The sequence below is a fragment of the Brachyistius frenatus genome, unplaced genomic scaffold (genome assembly GCF_029030835.1).
Source record: "Brachyistius frenatus isolate BFR_SWC_R1_liver_20210118 unplaced genomic scaffold, ASM2903083v1 Contig_124, whole genome shotgun sequence".
Lineage (NCBI taxonomy): Eukaryota > Metazoa > Chordata > Actinopteri > Embiotocidae > Brachyistius > Brachyistius frenatus.
The window spans coordinates 1,044,093-1,070,609 of record NW_027210723.1 but is presented as its reverse complement, the minus strand read 5'-3'; the positions used below and the strand labels follow the sequence as shown (position 1 = coordinate 1,070,609).

Sequence of the window (26,517 nt, the reverse complement as noted above, 5' to 3'; positions counted from 1 at the left end):
CCTAGTAATCTCTACAGTTAATGAGATATCTCAACCGAAGGATAATGATCCTGATTGCTGTGCGAACACTGTTCCATTGTGAGCTTACAGTGAAAATTACAGAAACCATCTCTGATGGTAATTACGTAGGGGAATATAATCATCTACAGGACAAGTGGTAGCTAACATACGTATTTTATCCATATTGTCCTTGAATCATGGTCTTTTTTTCCCCATACCTACCATAATGATAACACAACCATGGATCTGCTGACGTGAAGGAGCAGTGTGACATTCAAAGCTCTATTTCTAGCGTGGACATTACCGGAAGGGGTTTTAGCAACATCTAATAGTGACTCTAAGAGCAACATAATTTGTATAGCATCCTTACACCAACACCCTGGGGTCCCTCAGGCCCAGGGAATCCTGTCTCGCCGAGCGGGCCCCTCTCACCCTGTCAGAGAACAGAGACAGCCAATGTGTCAGTCGGCAGTGACAAAGGAATGACGTGTGGATTGACAGCTCAAAGACAGTTAGATGCTTCGGCTCACCGGCTCTCCTGGGATCCCTAGCTCTCCACGAGTGCCGGGCTTCCCCTGTCAATCACAAACACAGGAAGAGAACAGACCGTGTTTGACAGGTCCTCAATAGTGTCATATCTACAGAACCACTGCAGCCTCCCATTTATAAAATACTGTAGCTACCAGCCTCATACAGCTGTACTGAAAATGCACCAAACAGACCACGAGTCTGTAGTGCGGCTCCTAATCGATGTAGCGCAGTGTTATGGGGCTTATGATTTGAAAGCTGCTATTCTGTGTGCTTGACGAAACATCATTGACTTGTTGCCAGCAGCAGACTTAAACAACACAGATGATTGATCAAGTAGAAATACGAGGTAAATTAATCGAAAAAAATCTCACTTACTGCCGAACCTGGTATCCCAGATAGACCGGGCAAACCAATATCACCCTGGAAACACGAAAACACGAATCAGGTAGATGACATACACATTAAATGAAGAATTCTATAAACCACTGTCATGTCACGCAGACACAGATAATGACATGAGAAATGGTCTAAACCTGGGTATAATGAATGCTCCTGAGCCCCTAACTGTTGAGACAAATGCAATGCAAAACATTTAAAAACGTTTAAAATATCTACTAAGAAAAATCACACAAAGATACGTTATAAACAACCTCCTTAAGAACGTAGGAGTTTTTCATATTTCAGCAGCAAACACTTTGCATATGTCAGCCTTTTGACAGTATTCCCTGAAAGGAGAAATTACTCTGCATGTCACAGAAACTGAAATATTCCACCCCCAACCAAACCTGTGCACAACATATAGGCACACGCTGTCAATCAGGGGAAAGTTTTTCATACAGATTTAGATGCAGGAAGTTGTAAAAAGTTGCAGGCAGGCTAGTTTTGTTCCTGTAAGGGAAATGCATTCAGTACTTCTGGGTTCATTGTGTCGATTTTCAGCAATTACATTGATGCTTTGTATACAAATTGCTGTATATCAAGTCATTTAAAAAGAAACCTAGGCGACTGAAATCTTGTAAACATGTATTTTCCCTCGCGTTGACTCATAACATCAACGCAAACCTATAATGTCTGACACTGTCAATATGCCGACTTTTTTTTTTTTTTCTCAAAAAATAGATGTCTAATATAAGACAGAAACTCTTTTTTATATGTTCTGTAATGAGAATATAGTTAATAGAAAGCTCTTTTCCTCACTGTGCAATCGGGAAAGCATATTGCAGAAGTTCTTGGGGAGGATATTGTTGCTTACCTTGGCACCAGGTAGCCCTTCAAGCCCAGGTAACCCCATTGCCCCTGGTTCCCCCTGGGAGAGAAAAACACACCACCTGTTGTGTTAAGACAAAAAAAAAAAACACTCCTGATATAGACTAAAAGGTTGTTTTTTTTTTAAACCAAGAATGATCCTATTTTTGTGTCAGTCCTCAGTGGGAGGATAAGTTTGGTGATTGGTTTGGAAGGTATCAGGTGTCATTACAAAGCTGTCATGCCTAAACAAGAAAATATAGATCAAAGCTACATGAAAGAAAGTCAATTAAATTCTGCAGGGGCCAAGATTTCAGACATGCCCATCTCTCCTCCTGATATTCTCGCTCAGGTATTGATACAAGCCTTTATGAGTCAATATGAAGATAATCCTGAGAGGATAATACTTCAAATGACCTCTGACACATGCTGTCACACCTTGTAGGCAATATATCCATTAGAAAGAAAAAAAAACGCCCCATTTTACCAGTCAGCATCAGACGTGCTTTCTGAACGAAAAATAGAGACCCATTCCTAGTATTCAAGCAAGTGATGGCCTCGATCTACTTCATCTAGCTCGAGCTGCCACGGGGAAATGCCATTACACAGAAGAGAGGGGCAAGTGGCGCTGACATAGACGGATTGTCCAGGTAATTGTCACACATGTAGATTGTCATGAATAAACTATTGAGGCTAAGGGGAGACCGGGCCAGCCGGAGGATCAGCTGTGAGACGGATTGGGGCAATTCCAGCACGGCACTGGAGCTGCTCACACAATTTATTAAAATGTCAAATTAACATGCTGGTGAAAAATCACCGTGCAACAAAACAATAAAAAATGCAATTGGCCCCATGAGAATAGAGAATTCAAGTTGATGGCTGAAATGTCAAGTTGTTTTCTACGTCTGTGACGATTGTTTTCAGGTGTCAGTGTGGGTGTGGGGTGAGTGGGGTGGAGTGGGGGGGGGGGCATTTGAAGTGCAGAGAAGGTTTGTGAGTTCCCACTGGCAAGACAACACGGAACAAAGGTTTCATATTTGTAGGAGACGTGATCAGGTTTTCTTTTGCCATGTGTTCTGTTCTGTAGAGAATGGTTAAGTGCTCAGGCTTCAGGGTGCATTGACTTATGTTGTACAGTAAAAAAACTGAGAAAATGGTAGAAAGCAACTCTGACTTCTCTGTGTGTGTGTGTGTGTGTGTGTGTGTGTGTGTGTGTGTGTGTGTGTGTGTGTGTGTGTGTGTGTGTGTGTGTGTGTGTGTGTGTGTGTGTGTGTGTGTGTGTGTGTGAGCAGCACAAAAATAGACAAATGCTTAAAAAAAGAAAAGAAAGATACAGTCTAGAAGGAAACGCTTCAACTCACTGGAAATCCATCATCTCCTTTGGGTCCCTTAAAATAAGAAAAAAAGAGGACAGATTACCCTCCATGAATGTGACAACCGCTACCATAAAAATCATAAATATAGTTTGAAATGGCATGTGGCTACTGTCTCTTATTGTCATTAAAATTTATAATATTCATTATTGCTTGTCGTTTCTCACAATTTCAGTCTGTAAATCATCCCAACACTGTTGCTTTGTCTCAGGCTGGTTTGCAATGATCACAATCATAAACTGTAATCCAGTGTGGGCTTTACAAACACTGGCCAAGCATGTTTAAAATTTCAGTAAAGCCTTTTTCCACATTAAAAAAATGAAACTAAAACAAGGAATTATTGATACATCGGATTCCTTGTCCTTTTTAACACTGACAAAGATGCTCTCTTAGTGATCGCTCCCTGAGGAGCTGTTGGTCTGTGATGGATGCAGCGCGGCGAGTAGCATCATCAAGATTTAGCTGAGGTTTATGTGCATTGTGCACTGGGGATAGCAGAGTGTCTACTTTTTTTTGTGTCACCACCTTAAGTGTGCGTTTCGGTAGATGGATCCCTGCAGGGCCTGTGACTGAATGTCTCCCAGGACTGGACAAGATTACAAACTGTCTGATAAGGAGGAGCGGGGGGAACCGATAAGCAAATCGGGTCACTTCGGCTCGGCGCTGTGCGGAGCTGCTGAACTTCTAAGCTCATTTTGCATATCAATGATGTTGTGTGTCCTGGGGTGGATCACAGGCACCTGTTTGAGAGTCGGGAAGCCTCTTGGCCTTCACCAACCACCAGCTCTCAATGAGGATGATTGACTGTGATATAAGGGCCTCAGAAGCCAAGATAATACTGGAGGGCTGGTCAGGTTATTTGTTATTCAGCTCTGTTTGCCTCTGCAGCTCACACACTATCAACGTGCCTGTTTGCCAGTGCTCCTCCACAGTACAGACTAAAGGATTTGCTTCAGGCATAACAATGATTATACTTACCGGAACACCAGGAGCTCCAGGGGGTCCTAAAATAGCGCCACCACTCTGAAAAGACATTTTTCTTTGTTATGACTACACATTTTACAATATAGGTCAAACACATTTTAAAGATAAGCGCAGATTCTTTTCTGCCACTGTGACTGAATGCTCGGATTCAGTGGCTCACAATGACATTATGACTGAGGTGAAGTCATTTGAAATGTCTTTACCTGCAGCTTGTACAGACTGCTCATCCCCTTGCCCTCCACATAGGGCACACCCTAAAACACAAACCACAGAAAATCAGACATCTTCTCTTGGAGACTTTCTTCACTGCGATGGGAGTTTTACTGTAAGAGTCCTCGCAGAAAACTATACCGTAGGTCTGGAGAAGTTATACACTATTAAGCCCTTAAAAGCTACATGAGAGGGATGAATAGCTCATTTGGTGATTATACAGTGAGGGAGTAAGACAGTGCAAGAGAATGAGAAGTGACAGGAACAGAAAAAAGAGAGAACAGCAGACTTAATAATCCTTGAGCCAGTCGTGATTCCAAAAAGGTGTTTTCGAAGTACAAAAGAGCACAATGATTAAAACAAGATTTGGGTATTAGAACCAGGTAATCTAGTCTTCTTGGTAGTATTAGAGCATAAAATAATGTTTTTCCCATGATAGATTGGTAGAGGGCAGCTTTTGTAAACGTAGAGGGAGTCAAGGTCCTCATTTAGACGCAAGCGAATGCCCGTGCCCTTTTCAGGCCACTAAGCCTTCCCCTGTCCTCCAAGACTGCAGTTTATGAGACCGGGGTGTGGGGGGGTCACGGCAAGTTCAAGGGGACATCTGATGAATTATAGATTTGCCTTTGGAAGTGCTTACTCACTTGCCTTTTAAAGGGACGGAACATGATTCACTGCCAGCGAGTAGGTCGCCACAATTTCATCATACTTGTACTTGTTTGTCAGTTGTGTTTTTCTTGTTGCAGTAAATACTGTTAAACTGAGCAAAACACAAGAGCTGAATAGATGGCTGTGACTCAGTAACCTGACAAATATCTTGAACAGAAGAAAGAGTCGGTAGCAAACTCACACTAAACCTGCATATGAGGTGACATAAAGCGTATGACCCATATTATAAACAGCTGGATCTTGTTGAGGCATCAGGAACTTACCGGAGGCCCTGGAAGCCCTGGTCTACCCTGAGGTCCTTCATTTCCCTGCCAAACACAAACCAGAGGAATTCTTAAACATGTCTATGAATATGGAAATGTTTATCAGGCACCGACCCATGCTCATGTACACCAGTGATCTGGAGCTTCATTTGCAAAGCCTGAAGACAAAAAATAGATCTGCTTACCTATAATTTGAAGCACATAGCAATACCAAAATCCAAATTATTCAGTTATTTTGTTTATTATTTTTCTAATCTATGTTTAAGATTTATGATACAACTGCATTCATGGAAAAGAAAAAGTGTACAGAAGTGTTATATATACTCCGTCAAATCTATTTATTTATTCAAGGGTTTAAACCATAGTATTCATCTAAACATATCTCAATACTTTGAATGTAAATTAGAACACACACTAGCAAGTCATGTAGAATGTGTACGTCCACCTATTGTGTAAAAAAAAAATCCTGGAAGACTTACACTACCTACATTATACAAGGCTGGATGAAAAAGTTATGAGACTGCTCCTGTTGCACGTGAATGAAGCGCATCATGGTGACGTGCAGGGAGCCGGTGAGAGGTGTAACCCTTGTGAGAAAGTATGTCAAGTTCAGTCGCTTCGTTAAGATCAGCGCTTGAGTTACGAGCGTCATACACATTTTCCCATTGACTTCAGCGGAGAGCTCACTCTTTCTCAAACTCGGGTAAATCGGCAACAGAGACCATTGAAACATTTCTGAAAATCTTCAGCAATGAAGGAATAAGCCCGGCGAGGTGTTTTGAGTGACATTCACTGTAAATGTTCTGTTCAAGACTGAAGAAGGCGTTTCAGGTCAGGAGTGCACCCGCAATGATATTTACTAAACCTGAAAGTAGAAATAGGAGAAGTGATTGCGTGTTTATCTTAGTACGACTGAAAGGCACGTATTAATCAGATGCGCAAATCTGGAGAGACGGCTGCTCTTATTGTGGTGAGAAGGAGACGCAGGGAACTAAAGAATATGTAGAGGTCGTGGTTTTAGACCCGTGGAAACATTTTTGATGCCAGATGGAAAAATTATTCAAATTCAGATCCAGAAAATCCCATCATATAAAAGTTATAAATTGATTTGCATTTGATTGTGTGAAATAAGTATTTGATCCCCTAGCAACCAGCAAGAATTCTGGCTCCCACAGAGCGGTTCCATTAGTCCTCTCGCTTTAAGAAAGTACTCCGAATCTCAACTCGTTACCTGTGTAAAAGAGACTTGTCCACAGAATCAGATTCCAACCTCTCTACCATGGGCAAGACCGAAGAGCTGTCTAAGGACTTCAGGGACAAGATTGTAGACCTGCACAAGGCTGCAATGGGCTACAAGACCATCAGCAAGCAGCTCAGTGAGAAGGAGACAACTGTTGGGTGCAATTATTTGGAAATGGAAGGAACACAAAATGACCATCAATCGCCCTCAGTCTGGGGCTCCACGCAAGATCTTGCCTCGTGGGGTATTGATGATCATGAGAAAGGTGAGGGATCAGCCAGGTGGAAACATTATGCTTCGGGGGTGTTTCTCTGCTAAAGGGACAGGACGACTTCACCGCATTGAGGGGAGGATGGACGGGGCCATGTACTGTGAAATCTTGGGCGACAACCTCCTTCCCTCAGTCAGGACACTGAAAATGGGTCGTGGATGGGTCTTCCAGTACGACAATGACCCAAAACATACAGCCAAGGCAACAAAGGAGTGGCTCAAGAAGAAGCACATTAAGGTCATGGAGTGGCCGAGCCAGTCTCCGGACCTTAATCCCATAGAAAATCTGTGGAGGGAGCTGAAGCTTCGAGTTGCCAAGCGACAGCCTCAAAACCTTAAGGATTTGGAGAAGATCTGCAAAGAGGAGTGGACCAAAATCCCTCCTGAGATGTGTTCAAACATGGTGACCAACTACAAGAAACGTCTGACGTCTGTGCTTGCCAACAACGGTTTCTCCACCAAGTACTGAGTCATGTTTTGCCTGGGAATCAAATACTTATTTCATACAATCAAATATCGCTAATCAATTTATAACTTTTATATGATGTGATTTTCTGGATTTTTTTTTTGTTGATATTCTGTCTCTCACTGTTAAAAATAAATCTGCCATTGCAATTATAGACCGTTCATTTCTTTGTCAGTGGGCAAACTTACAAAATTGGCAAAGTATCAAATAATTATTTCCTTCACTGTAGGTACTTTATTAATCCCTCAAAGGGACATTTTTAGCATACAGCAATCCGCACCTGATTTCAATGACGCAATTACTCAAAGTAAATCACCCGCAAAATGGGTGCAAACATTTTTTGGAAGGAACACGCAATTTAGTACCCGTTATTTGAGATCTTAGTGAATCAGGTCCTTGGTGCAAACGATCTGAACTGTGGCATGAGGGCTCTCCAACATGACAACCTGCCTGCACACAGCGATTTGAAAACACGCAGATTTCTCACCCGTAACAACACAGTAGTCGCTCCCCACCGCCCCTACCCACCGGATTTTGCTCCCAAAAGTTTCTTTCTGTTCCCCAAAAATGTGAAACTAAATTTGACCTGGCACTCTGCTAAAGTTTCAGGTCCACGGTGAAATTGCAGACCATCGCTTACAAAACGTGTGCAACTCAGATGTTGAAATTGATCAAGCAATGGAACCTGGAATATTTACTCACAAAAGTTATAGCTTCCTCCTGCTTTGTGCACGTCAAGATGCTGCACTTCATTTGCAAACAACAGGAGCTGTCTTGGAAGTTTTTGATCCACCTTTGACATTTTTTTAAATGGTAAAACTTACTTTATCTCCTTTTGTTCCTAGTTGGCCCATTGGACCAGGTCTGCCCATGAGCCCCTGCAAACAGACCAGAATTCTTACAATGACATCTGATTGGAGCAGAAAGCCCAGAAAAATAACCCACTTCCCATAAGTTGCAGTAAAATAGACCATAAAATGGTACGTTGTGGTGTGAGAAGATCAGCGGTTCTGTATTATATTAGACCACATAAAGAGCAGACTTCTCACCGGGGACCCTATTCGTCCGGTCCCACCAGGAAGTCCTGGGGCTCCTGCAGGCCCCTGAAAGAAACAGTGGGTCAACCTTTTATTTTGGAAAACAATTTCTAACTATTGAAAAAGAACAACTACATTCATATATTTCTGCAATGCCACACTTAGAGACAACCTCCCTGACTCGTTCAGAAACATCATACACGATGGCAAATACAGCACACAGTTACACATTCAGATGTGCAAATTAATAAGTCAGTGAAGAGCTCTGCCCTCACACCTGTATTTGAAATGACAGATCGACCTCAATGTGAACAAGCAATTCACATTACAACAGATGCGCTCCCTTGTGTACAAAGTAAAACATTCATTACGGTCAGTCCATCTGTAGGTGCTGTGGCCATGCTGAACAATACACTGCTCACTGCACACCAGGCAGATATTCTACATTTAAGGATTAATGTGCAATTTATCAGTCCAAGATTTCAACTACACTGTAAATGATGAATTAGAAAACATTTCTATACAGTGTAATGGCTACTGGGTTTATAGCATGTATAGTATGTATAGTATCAATGAGTATGCAGAAGCTATAAAAAAAAATGTTTTGTCTATTGTGGGGCATTTCCATCTTTAACAATATGTTTAGAATATATGTTTACTGTACTATTTGTTTTATCTTAAAGATAGCATTACATGTGTTTCTATCAGTTACGTTGGGCAACAAAATTGTACCATTATTTTGTTCCACAAACAGAAATAGGTGGAACTTATAGTATATTGAATAGTTTAGGTGCTACGTGTATATTGGTTTAATAACATGTCATTATTGTTCATATTAAAACATCACTCTTTAGTGTTTAGCAGTAGACTGCTACCATCCTTCCAAGGCATTGTTTTTCCATTTCCCTGTCAGTATGCTAGAACAAAAAAAGCTATGGCTGATAGAGAAATTCTGCAAATATATTTGAAATCAGCATGCAAAATACCCAAGAAATAGGTGTTTCTTTGCACGGGACAACATATCAACCAGTATTTTTTCTCTTATCTATGAAAGACAAAATGACTTCAATGGGGCTATAAAACAAGTTTTTTTAATGAGCCTACATAATCAAGTAGCAAATACATCTACGTTAGTTAAAATCCCCTGCTATTGCAGTTCAATGTTGAAAGTTGACCTATGAAATGTTTCACAACTCCTCTAAAGAGTGCTTTGTTTTTAATGAACACACACACACACACACACACACACACACACACACACACACACACACACACACACACACACACACACACACACACACACACACACACACACACACACACACACACACACACACACACACCTGCATATAGACAGACACTCGTGCAGGGCAGGATACATTCTTTCTAAAGAATCAGAGAGTAACAGATGGGGCATAGTGCACACGCGGCACCGTGGGTAGCGTTTGATAGTTACTTTTGAAAACAGACTCCTCAGACAGGCTTTAAGACGAGGCAGACATTAACAACATATTTACATTCTTTTGAAAAGCCTGTTTCGCAATGTCACAGTGATTTCCGGATGGTTAGATAATTACTGGATTTATTTGTTTAGATGAAACTTCTTTTACACTCACCTCACCACCTTCCTCTCCTGTGGGGCCTGGGAATCCTCTTTCTCCTTTAATTCCCTGCAGGAAGGTGAAACCAGTGAATGTTTTTCACCAAACATGGGAAAAAAAACAAAAAACCTTAAACTAAAGTCTGATGTGTGTAAACTTCAAAATGTCTTTTGCAGCACACCACTTGAAATTGCCTAGCCTGTGGTACAAGACTGTATCCATAGCAACAACTTCTGCAGAGAGACTGTTCAGAATAATATAAGTTGTTGAACAGCTGGTTAGGCTTCCAGCGATAATCCAAAGGAAATTTATGAAAAGCATTTGCCAATGTAAATTTCTGTACACTAGATTACACACAGATTTCAGCAAACATGAGGCTATTACTTTTACAGATTCTTGTCTTGCTGAGAAACTCAACAATGAATTTAGTAAAAATCACATTACATGTGTTTTGTTATTCACTGGGTTTATTTATGACTGATATTCCCTTGCCTACCTTTGGGCCTTCTTTTCCAGGGTTACCCGTCGGACCTCTCACACCCGGATCCCCCTGTTTAGGGTTGAAGTACACCATGAATATGGCCGTACGCACACACAACAGGGTATTGTGTAATGCAATTCCTCGGTCAGATAAAAATGTTTACACAGTCTGCTCCAAATTGCCTGCATTGCTAATGAGTTACTTGCACCTTTTCTCCCACCAAGCCTTCCACTCCTTGCTCTCCAGGGGTCCCCTTCTCTCCCTTCTGCCCAGGCAGCCCGGGGACTCTCGTCTGGCACACACTGCAGGCATTCTGCCATCGCAGGCAAGGTGGGAAGTAAAAAGTGATGGCACAGATAAGATTTAATCGTGCTGGGTTGGAACACTGCATTTTTGCCCAATATTATGTCACATCCCCTGGGTGGTGGAGAAGACCCCGAATGACACAAAGTGTTCTCTAAATGTCTGCAGAGCAGAAATAATGTGAACCCGCCAATAGTGCCTCCAAGAGTGTCTCTCTTCCAGGTGACTGGTGAACTTTGTCAAACTCACTGACTGTGACATTTAGGTGAGAATCTTAAATATCATTGTCCCTGATCTAGTTCAGGAATGAAGTGGGAGCACTAAATTAGAAATAAGCAGTGGAGGGCATTTCAAAATTAAAACTATTTAAATGAAAATCAGAAACTGAATTTGAAAATCAAAAGGAAAAATAAGCTCCACATCGCCTCGTCTCATACTAATCATCCAAGAGTTCAAGGAAATGTTATCAGTATAACAAAATAAGAGGAACATGCTATTATTGAAAGGAAATGAAAGGAAAAATATATGCCTGAGTCAAATGTGTCCTTTTTCTTTATCAAGGTGTCGAAAGTACTAATTTGAGTGCTGCAATGCTACTCTGATGAAGGATGTAAACAGTAGTAGAATCTAACAGAGAACTTAATGGATAAAAAAAAAAAAAAGCTGACATTGAGGGAAAGGGTGAAAGAAAATTATAAGACTGCTGACATCTGGCTTTATCAATGATTCATCATTTGAAGGCATTACATTTATTGTCAGAGTTGACGTGTGTTAAGTATTAAAATTGAAAAAGCTTTAATTTAAGTGCTTTCCTGCAGGTAATCACATGAACTAAGGTGACTAATCTACTTCTCTCAAACAAAAAAATAAAAAAGAGGAAAAGAACAAATTAGTAATTTGCATGGTTTTTGATAGACTATTCCCATTATGAAAGGTAAAAGCTAAAAAGATGTTTGATCTCCCTTTTTACACTGTAATCTTAAATAATACAGGCTGAAAAATGGTTCAAATTAGGTATGGTATTGAAGCCCCAGTTCACATTCTGCATTCAGTCAGAAAAGGTAAAGAGACCTTGAGCACCGTTTGCTGCAACTGATGAAAAATTTTTGGAGCAATGACTTCTATGTATAATGATAAGTTAGAAAACAGATTCAAAGGGAGAAAATAAAGAAACAGAATGCAAATCTGATTATTTTAGGACCAGACTTGTACAATATTTCCTAAGAGTTAGCACTCTTTAACAAGTGGTAATGGGGGAGGAAGGTTTGAGTGGCGATGAAAGTCAGTTTATAAAAAATAAATTAAACAGTAGTTATAAGAGTAATAGAAGTGAAAGCTATTCTAAAAGGCCCTTTTATTTGGACTTTTTTGGTATTTTAATAAGATGCCTGAAATGGTGCCGCAGAGCATGAGTTAATGTAAAAGATCTAAGACTTCTTCGATGCACATAAAAGGTTTATTTTTCTCAAATTTCTTGTGAGCACTTCACCTCTGCCAAGATATTCCATCCAGCCATCAGATGTGGCACATCAAAATGATGGTGAAACAGCATGATTATTGCACAGGTGTGTCTTGGACTGGTCACACTGAAAGGCCACTCTAAAATATACAGTTTTATCTTGAATTTCTTTACAGTATTGAAGTTAGAGTTGATCAGGTTGTTCATTCTGGCCTGAGTGCTGGTCCTCTCCAGCATTCCACAGAGCATCTTAAACAGGCTCAATGGGTGGCATGTCTGGTGAGTGTGCAGGCCAAGCAAGAATAGGGATTTTTTTTTTTCCAGCTTTCAGGAATTTTGTACAGATCCTAGCAACAAGGATGGTGCATTATCATGCTGCAACATGAAGCGATGGCGGAGGATCAATGGCGTTAAAAATGGACCTCGGGATCTTGTCACAATATCGCTGTGCATTCAAATTCAACAAATGCACTCATGTTCGTGGTCCGTAGCTTATGCATGCCCATACCACAACCCCACCGCTAAAACAGGCCACTCTGTTCACAATGTTCACATCAGCAAACCGCTCGCCCACATGACACCATACGGCTGTCTGCTATCTGCCCGGTACAGAGTAAACCAGGACTCGTCCATGAAGAGAACACTTCTCCAAAGTGCCAGACGCCATCGAAAGTGAGCATTTGCCCACTCACTGCCAGATGCGCTTACACGTTTTGAGAGAGCGTGCAACCAACAGGCCACACAACTGTTTGTGTTGAGTGATAAAAGTGTACGTTTTAGAGTGGTCTTTTATTATGACCAGTTCATGACACACCTGTGCAGTAATCATACTGTTTAATCATCTTCTTAAAGTGCAAAACCTGTCAAGTGGCTGGATTATCTTGGCAAAGGCATAGTGTTCACTTATATGGATTTTAACAATATGCTCTATAAACGTGTCTATAATTTCTTAGTTCATTTAATAATGCCACAAAAATAACATTTTGTGTGACAATACAGAGATTATTTACCTCATTTACCTTCTGCACTGGTTCATGTTATATTTGTGTCTCAAGACATCAATAGTTTGTAAAGATAGGTTAACTACAAACAAAATGTGATATAACCGCATTTTATTTACTGGAAATTTGGTTGCTGCTGTTCTGTTAAAACTGCTGTAGTATTAAATATGAATTAGGAAAATCCTATATTTATGTGTATTTTTGTGTCTAGCAAGTGGTTATTAGTCAACAAATTATTATTGACAGAAATAAACATTGACTAAAACCTTTAACACCAAACAGCTTTTGTTTGGTGTAAAAGAGACTATAGTCACATGTTAATTTCTGTGCGACAGTAATCTCTGTATTAACGTTTTTACACTTTATTTGCAGTGCACAGGTGCGATATTTCTACAATCCATAATATGTCAGACTGAGCACCTGCGGTGAATGAGTGGTTCTGGATCTCTTGTTAAATTATTTGCTGGATATAATTCACCCAGTCGTCCTGATGGAGGCACTCAAGGGCTGTAACTACAGGATCTCTCTAAACTGATGGAATCCATATATTAGTAGAAATGTGCTTTTCAAATCAACAAACGCTGATCATTTTAAATACTGACAATCTTGTGCATGCTATTCTTTGTGAAAGCTGTCATTTTCATTAACTGTGAAGAAGAGATACCTTAAGTAAAGCACCCATGTCTCCAACAATTGGCAGGGCAGTCTGTCAGAGAGAGAAGAAAAAGTCTTAATTTCAGAGATAATCTTGAATGTTTTTGAAACATTCTGCAGTTGCTTGTTTGATGCAACTGCATCTTGTTAATTGCTCAACCCATCACCAATCATACATATAAGACTTTGAATGTAATTTACCCTGAACAGTTTTAATACATTTCTGTTTCAGTGTTTTATTTTCATGTTTTATCTGTAATGCTGGAGGAAACAGTTTAATAACTTTGTTGCTGGAGGACAGAATCCTCACAGCTTCAAAATATTGTTGTTCTCTAAAACTGAGAAAATAATTTTGAAATAAAGCTCATGTACGCAGAAAATAAAAAACATAAATTGGACTACAAATGGGTTTCATGCATCTTTACAACACATGAATATAAATAAGGTTAAAATGCTAAGTTTTCAAGGCTTTGAAGCAGTAGCAGCCGCCATCACAACTACAGTAAATGCTGCTGAGACAAGAAATACATGAAAACCATATGCTAACAACGGGGTGCTGCCAATTTGTCATAAACCGCAACGTTTTCCTGAATGTGATGTTGGTTAGTGAACAGTAGGACAAGCTGCTAATTATCCCAAAACTGGAGCTGCACTCTGAATTTTGACTTTGACTTTAAGGTGGTCTCCGTTGTTCTCACTGCTGATCGGTGATGCTGAATTGCAGAAAGCAAAAATGAGATTTTCTTACTTACTGGTTCACCTGGAGGTCCAGCAGGACCCGTTAGACCTGGTCTACCAGGGGAGCCCTTTAATTGAGACAAAGGAAGGAGTTAACAGCCCTCCTGTTATATCTGTTTGATATAATATTAATATATATTAAACAGACATGCAAGACTATAACTTGCTGCTTTCACACCCATCTCGGTTGGTGGGGATTTGTGTCCAGGAGCTGTGATACATTGTACTTGTTCATCCACAGTCTGTAGCTGACATTCTATTTTGCTCCCAGCCATCTTTTATCTGCAGATGTGTGAGGGAGTGAAAAAGAGTGAAAGGATAGACTGATCTCACTCACCTCTCTTCCGGGAGCTCCAGGAGGTCCAGATAAACCACGAGGGCCCTGAAAAACACAGTGACAGTTGAACAATCTTGCGTTACACAATCAGCTAACAACAGACAAACACTGCAGTGTTATTTGTGCTGTAAAATAATTGCCAGGCTGATGGCCACAGCATCAATTAACTGCATTTTTTTTCTTCAAATAAACTTGAAAATGTTGTTTGTGTGTTGTGGATACAGAGCATTTTTTTTTACAGACCTCCATTCCTGGCTTCCCTGGGTGTCCCATGGGGCCCTAAGAACACATCACACATCTTGTTAACACCATCTGCCCTCTAGCACCCAGGATCCAATAAAGGAATGGTGTTAGACACCTTTTGCTCTATTGATTCTCTGTCTCCAACAATCCTGTATTTCAAAAATGAACGCAGACTCACTCACGGTCAAATCTGTGAGGTTCAAACAAGCGGTGGAGAGCACATCTGATAAAGGCAGAGTGTAATGCACCAGCACCTCACAGTAATGACCAGTGTTTTCATCTGAGGGTCTAGTTAATGAACACTTACATTGACATTCAAACAGTATCTCTTTCTTTCAATGGCCAAGACAAAGACGAGGACCTGAAGGTATCATAGTTTGAACTAAATAATGAATGCGGGAGACACCGACCAATCAATACATCATCATACTCACAGGTGGGCCCATGACACTCTCCCCAGATTCGCCCTTTTCACCATGCTCTCCTGGCAATCCTGGGATACCTCTTTCCCCCTGAAACAAACACAAGAGAGCAGTCAGTGGGGAATCAGTGATAGTGAATCCAGAAGAACGGAGAGCTGCTGCACTGCGTGATCATTAAGTATTCAAACTCTGCCGGAACCCATTCCCCTTTATCTTTTGCCTTCAGTAGCTTCAAGGGTAAGAAACGCAGCTATGGTGAAGGCCATTGGCATGCACATGTTCATTATCTGCTGCATTTGAACTCGTGTACGAGCTGTGATACACAGTATATTCAAATCTACTTTTATTTTCTCCATGACAACACCATTGATAACTGGGCATGATATCATGATGAAAACGTAAATATCTTTTCTACAGTTTATAATCAAGTGCATACAGCACTGCTAAGTTGTGCTTCGTTTCAGAGGATGTGTAACTACTGTGGAGGCAAGTTTACACTCAAAAGTCAATAATGTAGCTGTTGTCGATCGTCCGATTTCAGTCACAAACCGTTTCACAGTAAAAGCCTTGTTAAGATATGAAGGGTTTCTGCCTACTGAAACACTAGAGGGCTTTAAATATGAAATATATAGTATTGAGTCTGTGTTATGTAATGCAGTTAATGTCACAGGCCAAATGGTAGAGGGTCAGAGGGAGGCTTTGAGTTGAAGTTGTGAATCAAGCAATACACCTTGAATGTCACGATGACAACTTCAAACCATTCCATTTGTTTTTACTGGCCTTCTTTCATGGCATATGCTTTAGAAAGAGTTGAATCTTCAATCACTAAAAAAACATGAATTTCAACCAGAATAAGAGAAAAGAACAATGGCAGAGCTTTGTTCCTGTGCCCTCAGGTAGCACTACACCAATGGATGGATGTATTTGTTAGACTGTTGTGTTAAAATATCAGTCTTCCTGCAGAATTCCGGACTGAATCTTTAAATAGTTAAAATGAATAATTCATAAACTGTCTGCAAGCACAAAAGCAAACTTGACCAATCCACCCACAGTGATTGTTAAATTGTATAAAAAATATTATTGTAGCCTGACAATATACACTTTTATATAATCACTAGAGTTAAATATCCTCCGGTTAAAATCAGGTCACGAAAACATCTGGAATTTTCAGTTGGAGCTGATAAAGGGGTGCTTGATTTTTTTCTGAACAGAGCTGTGTGATACAAAAACATTGGTAACCACGAACCTGCAGTGGTTCATGTGAAACACACACAGATGATATAAACATCACTGATCTGTCTGCAGAAGTTAACAGATGGTTGTGTTAATGATGTTCCACCACCACACTGTCTCTTACCTTTGGCCCACGAGACCCTCGAGTTAGAGACAAGCCATCGGCCTGTGGAACGACAGGAAGAAGACATCAGAATTAGGATTCACTGTACATTCATCAACTTTGAGAACTGAGGTGGAGACACAAATAAAAAGCTGCTCCAGTGCTGGAATTAATACAGGACTCCTGAATCTGTACGAGCCACACACCACAGTGTAAACAGTCTGAACACAGCATTACATTATGAGCTCATGCTCAATACAATTAACAGCATTCTTATTCGTTTCTATGTACAGAGTCACAGTGATAATGCTATACCACAGAGAAAAACATCTTGAAGCATTATTTACTGTATCCTCCAGATGAGACATTGATTTCTGTAGTCAGCATGTAGTAGTGTTACAAGTCCTATACAGTGAACCCTCGCTATAACGCGGTTCACCTTTCACGGTCTCGCTACTTCACGGATTTGCATCGTGCATTGTGTTCTGCATTCTGATTGGCTAAACAGTCTCTCCGCTTCTTCTCTACCTGTTTGTCAATAACGTTGCGGTTTAATATGTACACGTACGTAAAACAGCTTGCCAAATTAAAAATAATCGATGGTGGCATGTCGGTTTATAAGAATCTTTTTGCCCAGAAGAAAAAAAGAGCGACAACAACTACCGATAACTATGTTCTTCTCTCGAAAAACCACACCTGCACCGCCGGCTTTAGAAGAAAGAACCGCTGCAGAGCGGAGTCAGGATGCAGCGGCTCAGTCAGAAGAGCCGTGAAATACACGTGAGTCACTATTTGTCCGACTGTACTTTGTACTTTGTATTTGTTTTCATAATCATTTTTCATTTCCTCCCGTTCTAATCCAGTGACTCGGGTCGCAGTGGGGCGGTGCCGATCTCAGCAATTTGAAGCCTTCAGTTCGTATTGATGATTAAAATTATTATTTTACAGTACAGTAGTTATTTGTTAAAAAAAACACATTTATACAGTACTTTTATTTGTTAAACAAATGCTTGGGCTTGTAAAAAGGTTTTGTTCTTTGGTTTCAATGTATTATGGAGTATTTCATTGTATAATAATTGTAAAAAAAATAAAGGTTCCTACTTCACGGATTTCACCTATCGCGGTCTCTATTTGGAACGTAACCCCCGCGATAAACGAGGGTTCACTGTATTGCACAATGTAAATGAGCTGTGCAGAAGTTGGATTTCAACCAACACAGCAATTCTACCATTTTCGGGGGAAATGTACCAATTCACTCAAACATAAAACTGGAAAGTTTGAGAAGTGTAGAACTTTTAAAGGCAGATATGATCCTATGACTGCATTTTCTATTAAAAAACAACAACTTCCAATTGACATCACACATTAGCACTCTACTGAAACAAAACCTCTATACCAGTATATGGTGGTAGAGAGTGATTAGATATCTATGCAAATAATAATACGTCAACATAAACAAAGAGAAAACTGTTCATTATTCATTTGAAGGCAAAATCAATATAGTGACATTAACTAGTTGAGCAGGCTGACTCATTAAAGATGCTCAGACCATCTGCACTGACTTCTGTTTATTGCTTTTTTTCCTTATCTCTGTCTTACATAACAAAGACCATGAAGAGAATCCATTTTCTTCCAATGCCTCCACACATAAATGGCATTTGTAAAAAACAGACAGATGTCTGCTCTAAAAAGACAAAAAATAACAGTTTCTCTTTGTTTACGTTTTGACCTATGTAACAAAAGGCCAATAAGAGGTTATTGAAATGCTGTAAACATCTCCCCATGACACCCATAAAGCCCTCTTCTCCAATCCTTTTCCAATTTTCAGAGGGCTGGAGTATGTTAAAGAGGTTTAAATACTTCTGCCTGAACACAATCTTGCCCTCATTACTCTGCTCACAGTACCCCTTTGCTTGATGAGTAGGACCGCTGTCTCGCTTAATGTTCAGTTCGGTGTTTCCACACAAACAAAATATGACTGTTTAAAGCCACAGAGCACTGCCGGTGATTGAGGAGGGCAAGTGCTGTCAACCAAGACTGAGACCTTGGCTGCACACGCACCGCCTTTTTTGGTGAATCTATAATGAACTTTTCTATATGCAAAGCCATGTCCATAAAAGAGAGTGCTTCAACAGCTATAAGCTCCAAAATGGGAGGATAGGTGATTACGCAGGCTGGGGTTATCTAATGGTGGATTGCTTTAATGACATCGCATCTCCATAATGTCATGCCATCTACGCAGCCGGAGGAGCTAGTTTCCTTAACTTGTCTGCTGTTGTTCTATCTGTTTGCAGATGATCTACACTTCTGAACTCCTATTACATTTTCCTCTGTTGTTTTTGAGTTCTATGCGAACAGTTTCTGTAAGGTCGACAAGGTCAGATGAAAGCAACTCGTCTGAACTCGATTTGATACTCACCACATATCCGCCCCCTGCTTCACCTGGCTCTCCCTTAGGACCCTGTGGCCCGATCAATCCACCAGAGTCCCCCTGTGGACATTAAGACAGACAGTGTTCAGAAGTTTCTCCATAGATGAAGTGTCAAACTGACTGTCATCTCAACACTGCAAAGGAGGTGCTGCATTACACACACATGGATGTGAAGAAAAGATTCTGGATCACACATGCATACGTAACAGTTATAAACATGAATGTTGTTTGTTAAGAGGGAAAAGCTTTTGGCACAAACCTATCGCGTCTGCAAGTTTAAGAATTGCTGTCCAAAAGGCAGAAACAGCAGTGTCAGGTTTTTTCTCTTGGTTTCCTGCCTCAGCTAAATTTGGCGAATGTTGCCATGGATACAGTTTCATTCAAAAGTTTTTAGCATTAACCTTTTGTACAAACACGCATGGTGATGATGCCCACTGACTTTAGACACCCCTTCACTTTAGTTTATCACAAATGCCTGCAAAAGCTACCGACTTTCCCATCAGCCTTAGCTGTACTTTGTCTTTACTGCTAATTCTAAAAGGAAACATGCTAACCAGCTAAACTGAGATGGTAAATAATATAAATATAATAAATGTCATAATAGTCAGAGTATGTTATGTTGACACTTTCATTTAGACAGTTGTTATCATGGTGTGGAATAGTTTTGTCAACAATATTAGCAGCCAGTACAACTGATAAAGAACTAGTCGGGCACACTGGTAAAACTATAACTTGTCGTTTAAACGCTTCATTTTTTTGTGTGATTGTTTGGTTGATTAAACAACCAAGATGATGTATTGGTAAGTGAACTTTAGAGCCCTTGTTTGGAGTAAGAATAGACCCTGGATCATATTCAGTGCACAGACGTTCCCAAGTCTATCCAGAAAGGCCGCTTCAGAGTTAACATAAGTATAGCGAATATGACAAATGAATAGGAGACTTAAGAACTTTATACGAATAAACATGGGAGGCCGAAGCAATTTAGCTGTATTTCTTTGCCTTTGAGTTGAACAGAGTGACTCCGGTGGGTGGGGAGAGTTGAGTACAGCTTCATTTATTTTGACAAGCAACAAACCCCATTAAATATGCATGTCAACTGCGCACTTTTCCACTATACTACTTTGGCAGTTTCAGCACAGCGTTTGGAGCTGTACTGCAAAAGGAAATTTGTGAACAAATGACGAAGTAGTCAGAGGCATCAAAGATGAGAACACAAAGTTACAGCATGATTGAGATGGCACGCAGGGCGAGTAATCTGAAAGGTGTCTTTACAAGTCATCTAGCATGTTCAATCTGTGATTCAACATCACAGCTTCATATTTTTCTTTAAGGTGAGAACTTGATTTGAAGTTTACCTACCTTTTCTCCTTTCAGGCCATCTCTCCCAGACACCCCCTGCTCCCCTGGCGAGCCCTGTAAATAGTGGTGAAAAGAGACACATCTATCACCAGGCCTTCATCTTCTCACACACATTTATCTCCTCCTCCTCACTGCTTCAGCGGGCTGCTGTGTTCCAACATAATTTCCCTTAGCCAGGATTTATGAAATGCCTCTTTTCCCTCCCTGCTTTTGAATAAAGACAGATGCTCATTACCGAAGCAGGTGTGGAGAACAGATTGGGCCGCTGCCTCCATTCCTGGCATAAAGCGCTTAGATTTGCCTCTTTCCACTAATTAATTCTTAAATTTGATTACTGATCGTCTGTGTAAAAATTCTGGACTTTTCCCTCTACTTCCTTTCTGTCTCTGCCTGTTGAAGTTTATCTCTTCATCTCTCTTTCATTTTGGCAGCCTGAGTTGAGGGAGTAGAGGATATGGCAAGGTGACAGATAAGGCGATGAGAGAAAGGAGGGCTTGACATGAAGTGCTAGTGTCTAGTGCCAGTGTACTTACCGAGCTGCCTGGGAGTCCAGTGGGTCCAGGCAGGCCTTGCTTGCCCTGGCAAAACACAAAGGAAAACCAATACTTTCTATTTTCTCTCTTTGTTTGGTGACAGCAGTGTCTGGGCTTTGAGTGTTATAGCTCAGCCAGCTTTGCTGCAGACACATACTTTCCAGAGTATTTCAAATAGCAGTGTTGTTTAAGTGCTGCCCGTTCTGCCTTTTGAATTAACCATAGTTAGTTCAATGGCAATTACTGTATGCTGGTTTCATAATGACTGAGCATCCGTAGGTTCGCATGCACAGATTATTTCAAAAGCTTATATCCGGGCTATGCTGTTATTCTTGATGAGCTCTTTATATGCTTTCCCCTTTTAGAGTCATTATTGTCTTCGTATATGCGGATGATCTAAATGATCCACATATTACCATGGAAACTGAACTTCTGCTGCATGATATCTGAGAAAAGATCCCATATCCTGGCTGCTAATGCACTCTGCTTTCATGACTGGGAGAAAAATGCATGTGCATTGTAATGAACCTTTCATGCTATTTTCATTAACTTTCTTCAAAAGATTACATTTACGATACATATGTAAACAAAGCATTACTTTTTAAAAAGGGCACAAACTAATATCATTTTATCCTGCTATCAATATAAGATTCATACAATTCCAGCCAAAGAAACAATTAAATGGCGGACTTACATTCTAATAATTTAGATTCAGCTCTTACAAGATCAACATAAAATGTTGAAATTGGAATGTTATTTTACTTTTATTAATGACATCAAGTAATCAAGTAACCTTGTATTTTCTTTGCACCATGATCACAGGTATGGCACCCTTTCACATAAGTGAATGTGGGTGTATTGTCTCCCCTCATATTCAGCAGGTTTTTAGACATCTGTCTCACCTATAGTAAGTGGCACAGCAGACATGAGATAAATATAAGAACTCACCTCTGGACCTTGATCTCCCTTTAGTCCTGGTGGCCCGATGTTTCCCTGTTACATCATCAAAAAGGGTGAAAACGAGGTCGAAGGTACGCAGCAAAATGTAAGAGAAAAACATCTTGAGATTTGTGTTTTTTTTTTACACATTACAGGGAAAGATTATTGGTTAGGCCAACATACGATTTCTTTCTGGATTCAATAGTGTAGGACTTTTGTACACTCAAAGAAGGTTTCCAAAGGTTTGGAGAGACATAAACAACAGAAAGGAGTGAAGCAACTGTAGCAATTGGAGATGAATTTCTCGTGTGCCACTAGTAATTCTAAGCCCTCTGATTACAGCTAAAAAATATGCCACATTGAAGGCCCATTGTGTGGCCCAGGATGTGCGATATGTCAAACAATATGTCATCTTTTCTACAATTAAAATGACTTTGAGCAATAATCTGTAAACTCCATAAAGCCATGCCCTGCTGTAACTACTGTTGCACAGACTCTGATTAGGGCTATACAGAATGGTACTCAATGGACACAAAGGGATTCGGAGCTGTATTTTGTTGGCAGTGCATATTGTTGCTGAAGTTTTAAGTGTCAGGGTTAAGGCTTCAATAAGTCACCTTGACACCTTGCGGTCCTTGAACTCCTCCCTCCCCCTGCGGAAAGTAAAGGAAATAGCAACTAGTTAAGTAAGCCATTCTTTCAGGTTTAAAAAATGTCCCTCAAGGACATTCATGAAGCTTTTTGTATTATGTGAAGGTTAAGAATACAAAAGTATTTACTTTACCAAAGTCTGCGTATCTGCTTTTAGAATGTGAATGTGAATGAATGACTACTTTAAAAAAAAAAGAACTTGTAGATGTCATGTTTTTTTTTTTTACTCATTCCTACTTTACACTTATTCATAACATTTACACAGAAGCCAAATTTTTGTCCACCAGAATTCATAAAGCTTCCCTCGTGCAGATTTGACACAATCCAGCATTTAGACAGTGCACTTTACTTCCGTTACTTTAGACTGTGTGCTTTTGCACATTTTATTTGAAATGAAATAACAGATACAGTGTTTAAGTGCAACGTCTCAGCTTTAATTTGAGTCTGCACCCGAAGTTCAAAAGTAAATGGACAAATACACGAAGTCAAACTAAATCATTTTTTATATTTATAATTTAGTGGAAAGTCCTTTGCCGTTAATGACTGCTTGAGGTATACAGGTCTTTACAGTGTGTCCACTTTGCTTACTGTGAGCTCTCTCTGTCTATAGTTTTTTGTCTTCAGCAAGTAAAATGTATTTTCAATCAGACAGATATTAGGTTAATCAATACTGCACCTCTTCATCATTTTGCTTTGAGCGTATGTTTAGGACAGTTCCCCTGCTGAACAATGAAATGTCTTTCAATGAGTTTTCACGCTTTTGGCTGAATCTGAGCGCACAGGATGCTCCTATATATTTCTGTATTGATTCGGTTGCTTCAGAGGCACCACCATGTTCGACATGTGGTGGTATGCTTTAGGTCATGAGCTTTTGTTCTGACCACATTTTTTTCTCTTTCAATCATTTTGATTGAGGTTAATTTTTCTCTCATCAGTCCGTACAACTTTGTTCCAGAAGTGTACGTCTTTCTTTTTGTATGTTTTCATGACATGCTACCTGAGGTCTTTGTACTTTTGGAGTCTAACCAGGAGTGTGCCTCTCCTGGTGAGTCCTCTGAGGTCATAGTCATGAACTCATCTGTTGATTGCTGACAAGGAAACATGTACGCCTACATCCTGGAGAGTGTTCTTTACTTGATGTGCAGTTAAGAAGTTTTTCTTGAACAAAACAATCATTTTTCAGTCATCAACAAGACTTGTGTTTCTCAGTTTGCATGCTATTTTCTTGTTTTCCTGTGTTCACCTGCATTTTTTTTAGAACAAAAGAACACTATTGATTTTGACAAACAAACTACTGTGGATAACTCTAAAAGAGTTTTCCTTTTACCGAGCCTTATTACGATCTCCCTCACTTGCATGGTAACTTTTTCGCTCCTCATAGTGACAGACAACACCACCTAAATCTAAACATTGAAATGCACACATTTACCCAAGAAACATTTAGTAGCTAGTGTTCAATTACTTCTGAACCCTTGAAAATTGGCCATTATGTGTTAAAAGATTTAATATCTCACACACAGTTCTTTCAATGTTGACATAAACGTATATACTCCAATTAAAGCTGAAACTTGGCACTTTAATATAGTTTATTTCATATTGAATGTAGCGACACAGAGAGTCTAAAGAACAAAAAATATGCCTCTGTCCAAATATTTACCTTTATTTGCTTTTCTTTTTCATTTAGCTGACCGTCTTTTAATGTTTGGTCGATAGCTGCATCAGTGGCTTTTGTGATCTGTTTGCCTTAAGTAGTTGCATCTGTTGTTTTTAGGTCCAAAAAAATAACTGTATTTCAATTTATTCAGTGCCTCACCTAGTGCTTCTCCACAGAGCACAATGATGAAATCAAACTCATCGTCTGAACAGCAGGTGACGTTCAATCATTCTTTCAAAATCAAATGTCAATGCTGTTTTTTGTTGATGTTACATAATAAAAATGGGAGATTGTTGTTGATGTGTCAATGTTTGAAAAAATAATACTATATTTCTTATGGTTAAATCGTCTTTGCAATGACATAATTATGACAGAATAGTTACCTCATGTCCCTTTTGGGTTCTTTCCTTCATTTCATCCTTAAAAACAAGACAAAGCAGACCACTTCACAATCTGACTGCAGTGTTCTTTGTGGGAAATTTGAACAAGGAGCAACAGAAAACAAGAGACACCATTTTACTTTGTATGAAATAAACAGCTGCTTACAGTTGCAGAGAGCTGTCTTAATCCATGAGCTGTCATCACCTAGAAGTAATGAAAGAGACACAGCGTTCTCTAGATAGTTTCCATTCATCCAGCAATTACTGCAAGTAAATACTTTAAAAAGTGAAAATGAACTGAGCTGAGCTGCTGGTTGTTTTTAAAGACAATATACAAGCAACAGCTTCCTTCTTGATTCACAATATATGAACCCAACCTGACTCCTCGGCCTGATTAGCGGAGATTAAATCTGTATTCAGATAGAAAATATTAAATTCTCTTTCATATCTTCAGTAAAAGCTCAGAGATCAGGTGACAGTGCAGCTGGGCAGAGCCCTCGACATCAAATTTAAATAAAACGGAGGAGAGCAGGTCAAGACCCCGTGATGCACCCAAATTAAAGTAGCAATTACTCATATTCAATGTGCTCCTGAGATCAGTCTTTGTACAAGTTACACATCACATCAAAGACCTCATTTAGACTGACCATTAACATAAATCAGTGTTGGCACTTGATCAAATAAAAACACAACACTGGCGTAGATACGTCCAGGACACACCAAGGATGAGCTGTTAATTCACTGGTTAAACTACAGACACAAGTAACCACACTGAACACAATTTGACTGTATATTGAAATACATTTTTGAATCACAAATTTATGAAGAGGAACTTGTGGTCATTTGGATTCCTCACGCTCACTTTTTAATGCTGACAGCAGAGGCATATATTAATAGCAGGTTGCACCGACAAATCTACAGATTCAGATACAATCTGGATAGGAGATACACAACAAAATGTTGGTACAAACTGAACAAAAGGTTTAAAAGGTGATCCCATGTTTTTGGCCTAGTGTCTCTATCTACTGTATAATCATCAGAGCTCATTAAATGTGAATGTCCTCAGGCCCTTTGTGTTTTGTTGACCATGCATTCCATCCCTGTATGCAGTTATAATCAGCTCAGTTTTGCAGGGTCTGCTGATGTTAGAAGCAAGAGAAAATAGAGGCAATCTTGAAACTGAAAGCCATATCTATGTGAAGAAAATGTTGGTGCCCCAATGGCACTTACTTTGAAGGGCTGTGCATACAATTGACATGCTTGCAATTGGTTACTTCCCCTTCTAAGGGTTTTTCTTTGTCCACCTGTGCAGGTGTCCATGTTTTGTGTGAGCCTGTGAGCCCTTTGAGAGTGTTGCTGTGATTAAGGCCTATATAAACTACATATGAGATGCTCTCTGTTCCTTCAGCAACAATGGTCAAAGTAAATGTAAGTAAGGTCCTGAATCTCCCTCTGTCCCAGCAGAGTGTCTGTATAATCAGTCAACCTTCAAGCTGCAGGTGCTCAACAAAGCGCCTGCTGTCTTATTTTCACCTTGGATACAGAACAAAGTCTCATTGCCATTAGTATCAAACCAAATTTCTGTCAGGATTTTCCTCAAGGGCTGTGAAATACTGCATACAACCATTTACTCAACATAACTTGGCATAACAGATTTGGTTTAATAGATTATAAAACTCGATTGTAAAGCAACAGAGCAATAAAAAC

At 39.9% G+C, this 26,517-nt stretch overlaps 1 protein-coding gene across 9 annotated transcripts in view; it reads right to left on the bottom strand.

Moving 5' to 3' along the window:
* Positions 1–26,517, bottom strand: part of col19a1 (collagen type XIX alpha 1 chain) — a 101,514-nt gene that overhangs the window by 14,326 nt on the left and 60,671 nt on the right. For 7 of the 9 annotated variants that reach the window (XM_069713949.1, XM_069713953.1, XM_069713951.1 and 4 more), the window contains 26 exons: positions 24,977–25,015; positions 24,814–24,849; positions 22,743–22,778; positions 22,135–22,179; positions 21,187–21,231; positions 20,654–20,707; positions 19,283–19,354; positions 16,885–16,926; positions 15,540–15,617; positions 15,106–15,141; positions 14,863–14,907; positions 14,540–14,593; positions 13,798–13,839; positions 10,579–10,683; positions 10,386–10,439; positions 9,905–9,958; positions 8,301–8,354; positions 8,076–8,129; positions 5,276–5,320; positions 4,337–4,387; positions 4,128–4,172; positions 3,138–3,164; positions 1,784–1,837; positions 907–951; positions 531–575; positions 371–433 (listed from right to left, as the gene is read on the bottom strand). In XM_069713949.1, the coding sequence (XP_069570050.1) occupies positions 371–433; positions 531–575; positions 907–951; positions 1,784–1,837; positions 3,138–3,164; positions 4,128–4,172; positions 4,337–4,387; positions 5,276–5,320; positions 8,076–8,129; positions 8,301–8,354; positions 9,905–9,958; positions 10,386–10,439; positions 10,579–10,683; positions 13,798–13,839; positions 14,540–14,593; positions 14,863–14,907; positions 15,106–15,141; positions 15,540–15,617; positions 16,885–16,926; positions 19,283–19,354; positions 20,654–20,707; positions 21,187–21,231; positions 22,135–22,179; positions 22,743–22,778; positions 24,814–24,849; positions 24,977–25,015 (1,320 nt within the window). The remainder of the gene's footprint in view (positions 1–370; positions 434–530; positions 576–906; positions 952–1,783; positions 1,838–3,137; positions 3,165–4,127; positions 4,173–4,336; positions 4,388–5,275; positions 5,321–8,075; positions 8,130–8,300; positions 8,355–9,904; positions 9,959–10,385; positions 10,440–10,578; positions 10,684–13,797; positions 13,840–14,539; positions 14,594–14,862; positions 14,908–15,105; positions 15,142–15,539; positions 15,618–16,884; positions 16,927–19,282; positions 19,355–20,653; positions 20,708–21,186; positions 21,232–22,134; positions 22,180–22,742; positions 22,779–24,813; positions 24,850–24,976; positions 25,016–26,517) is intronic. The other 2 variants (XM_069713957.1, XM_069713956.1) reach the window with 1 other exon arrangement.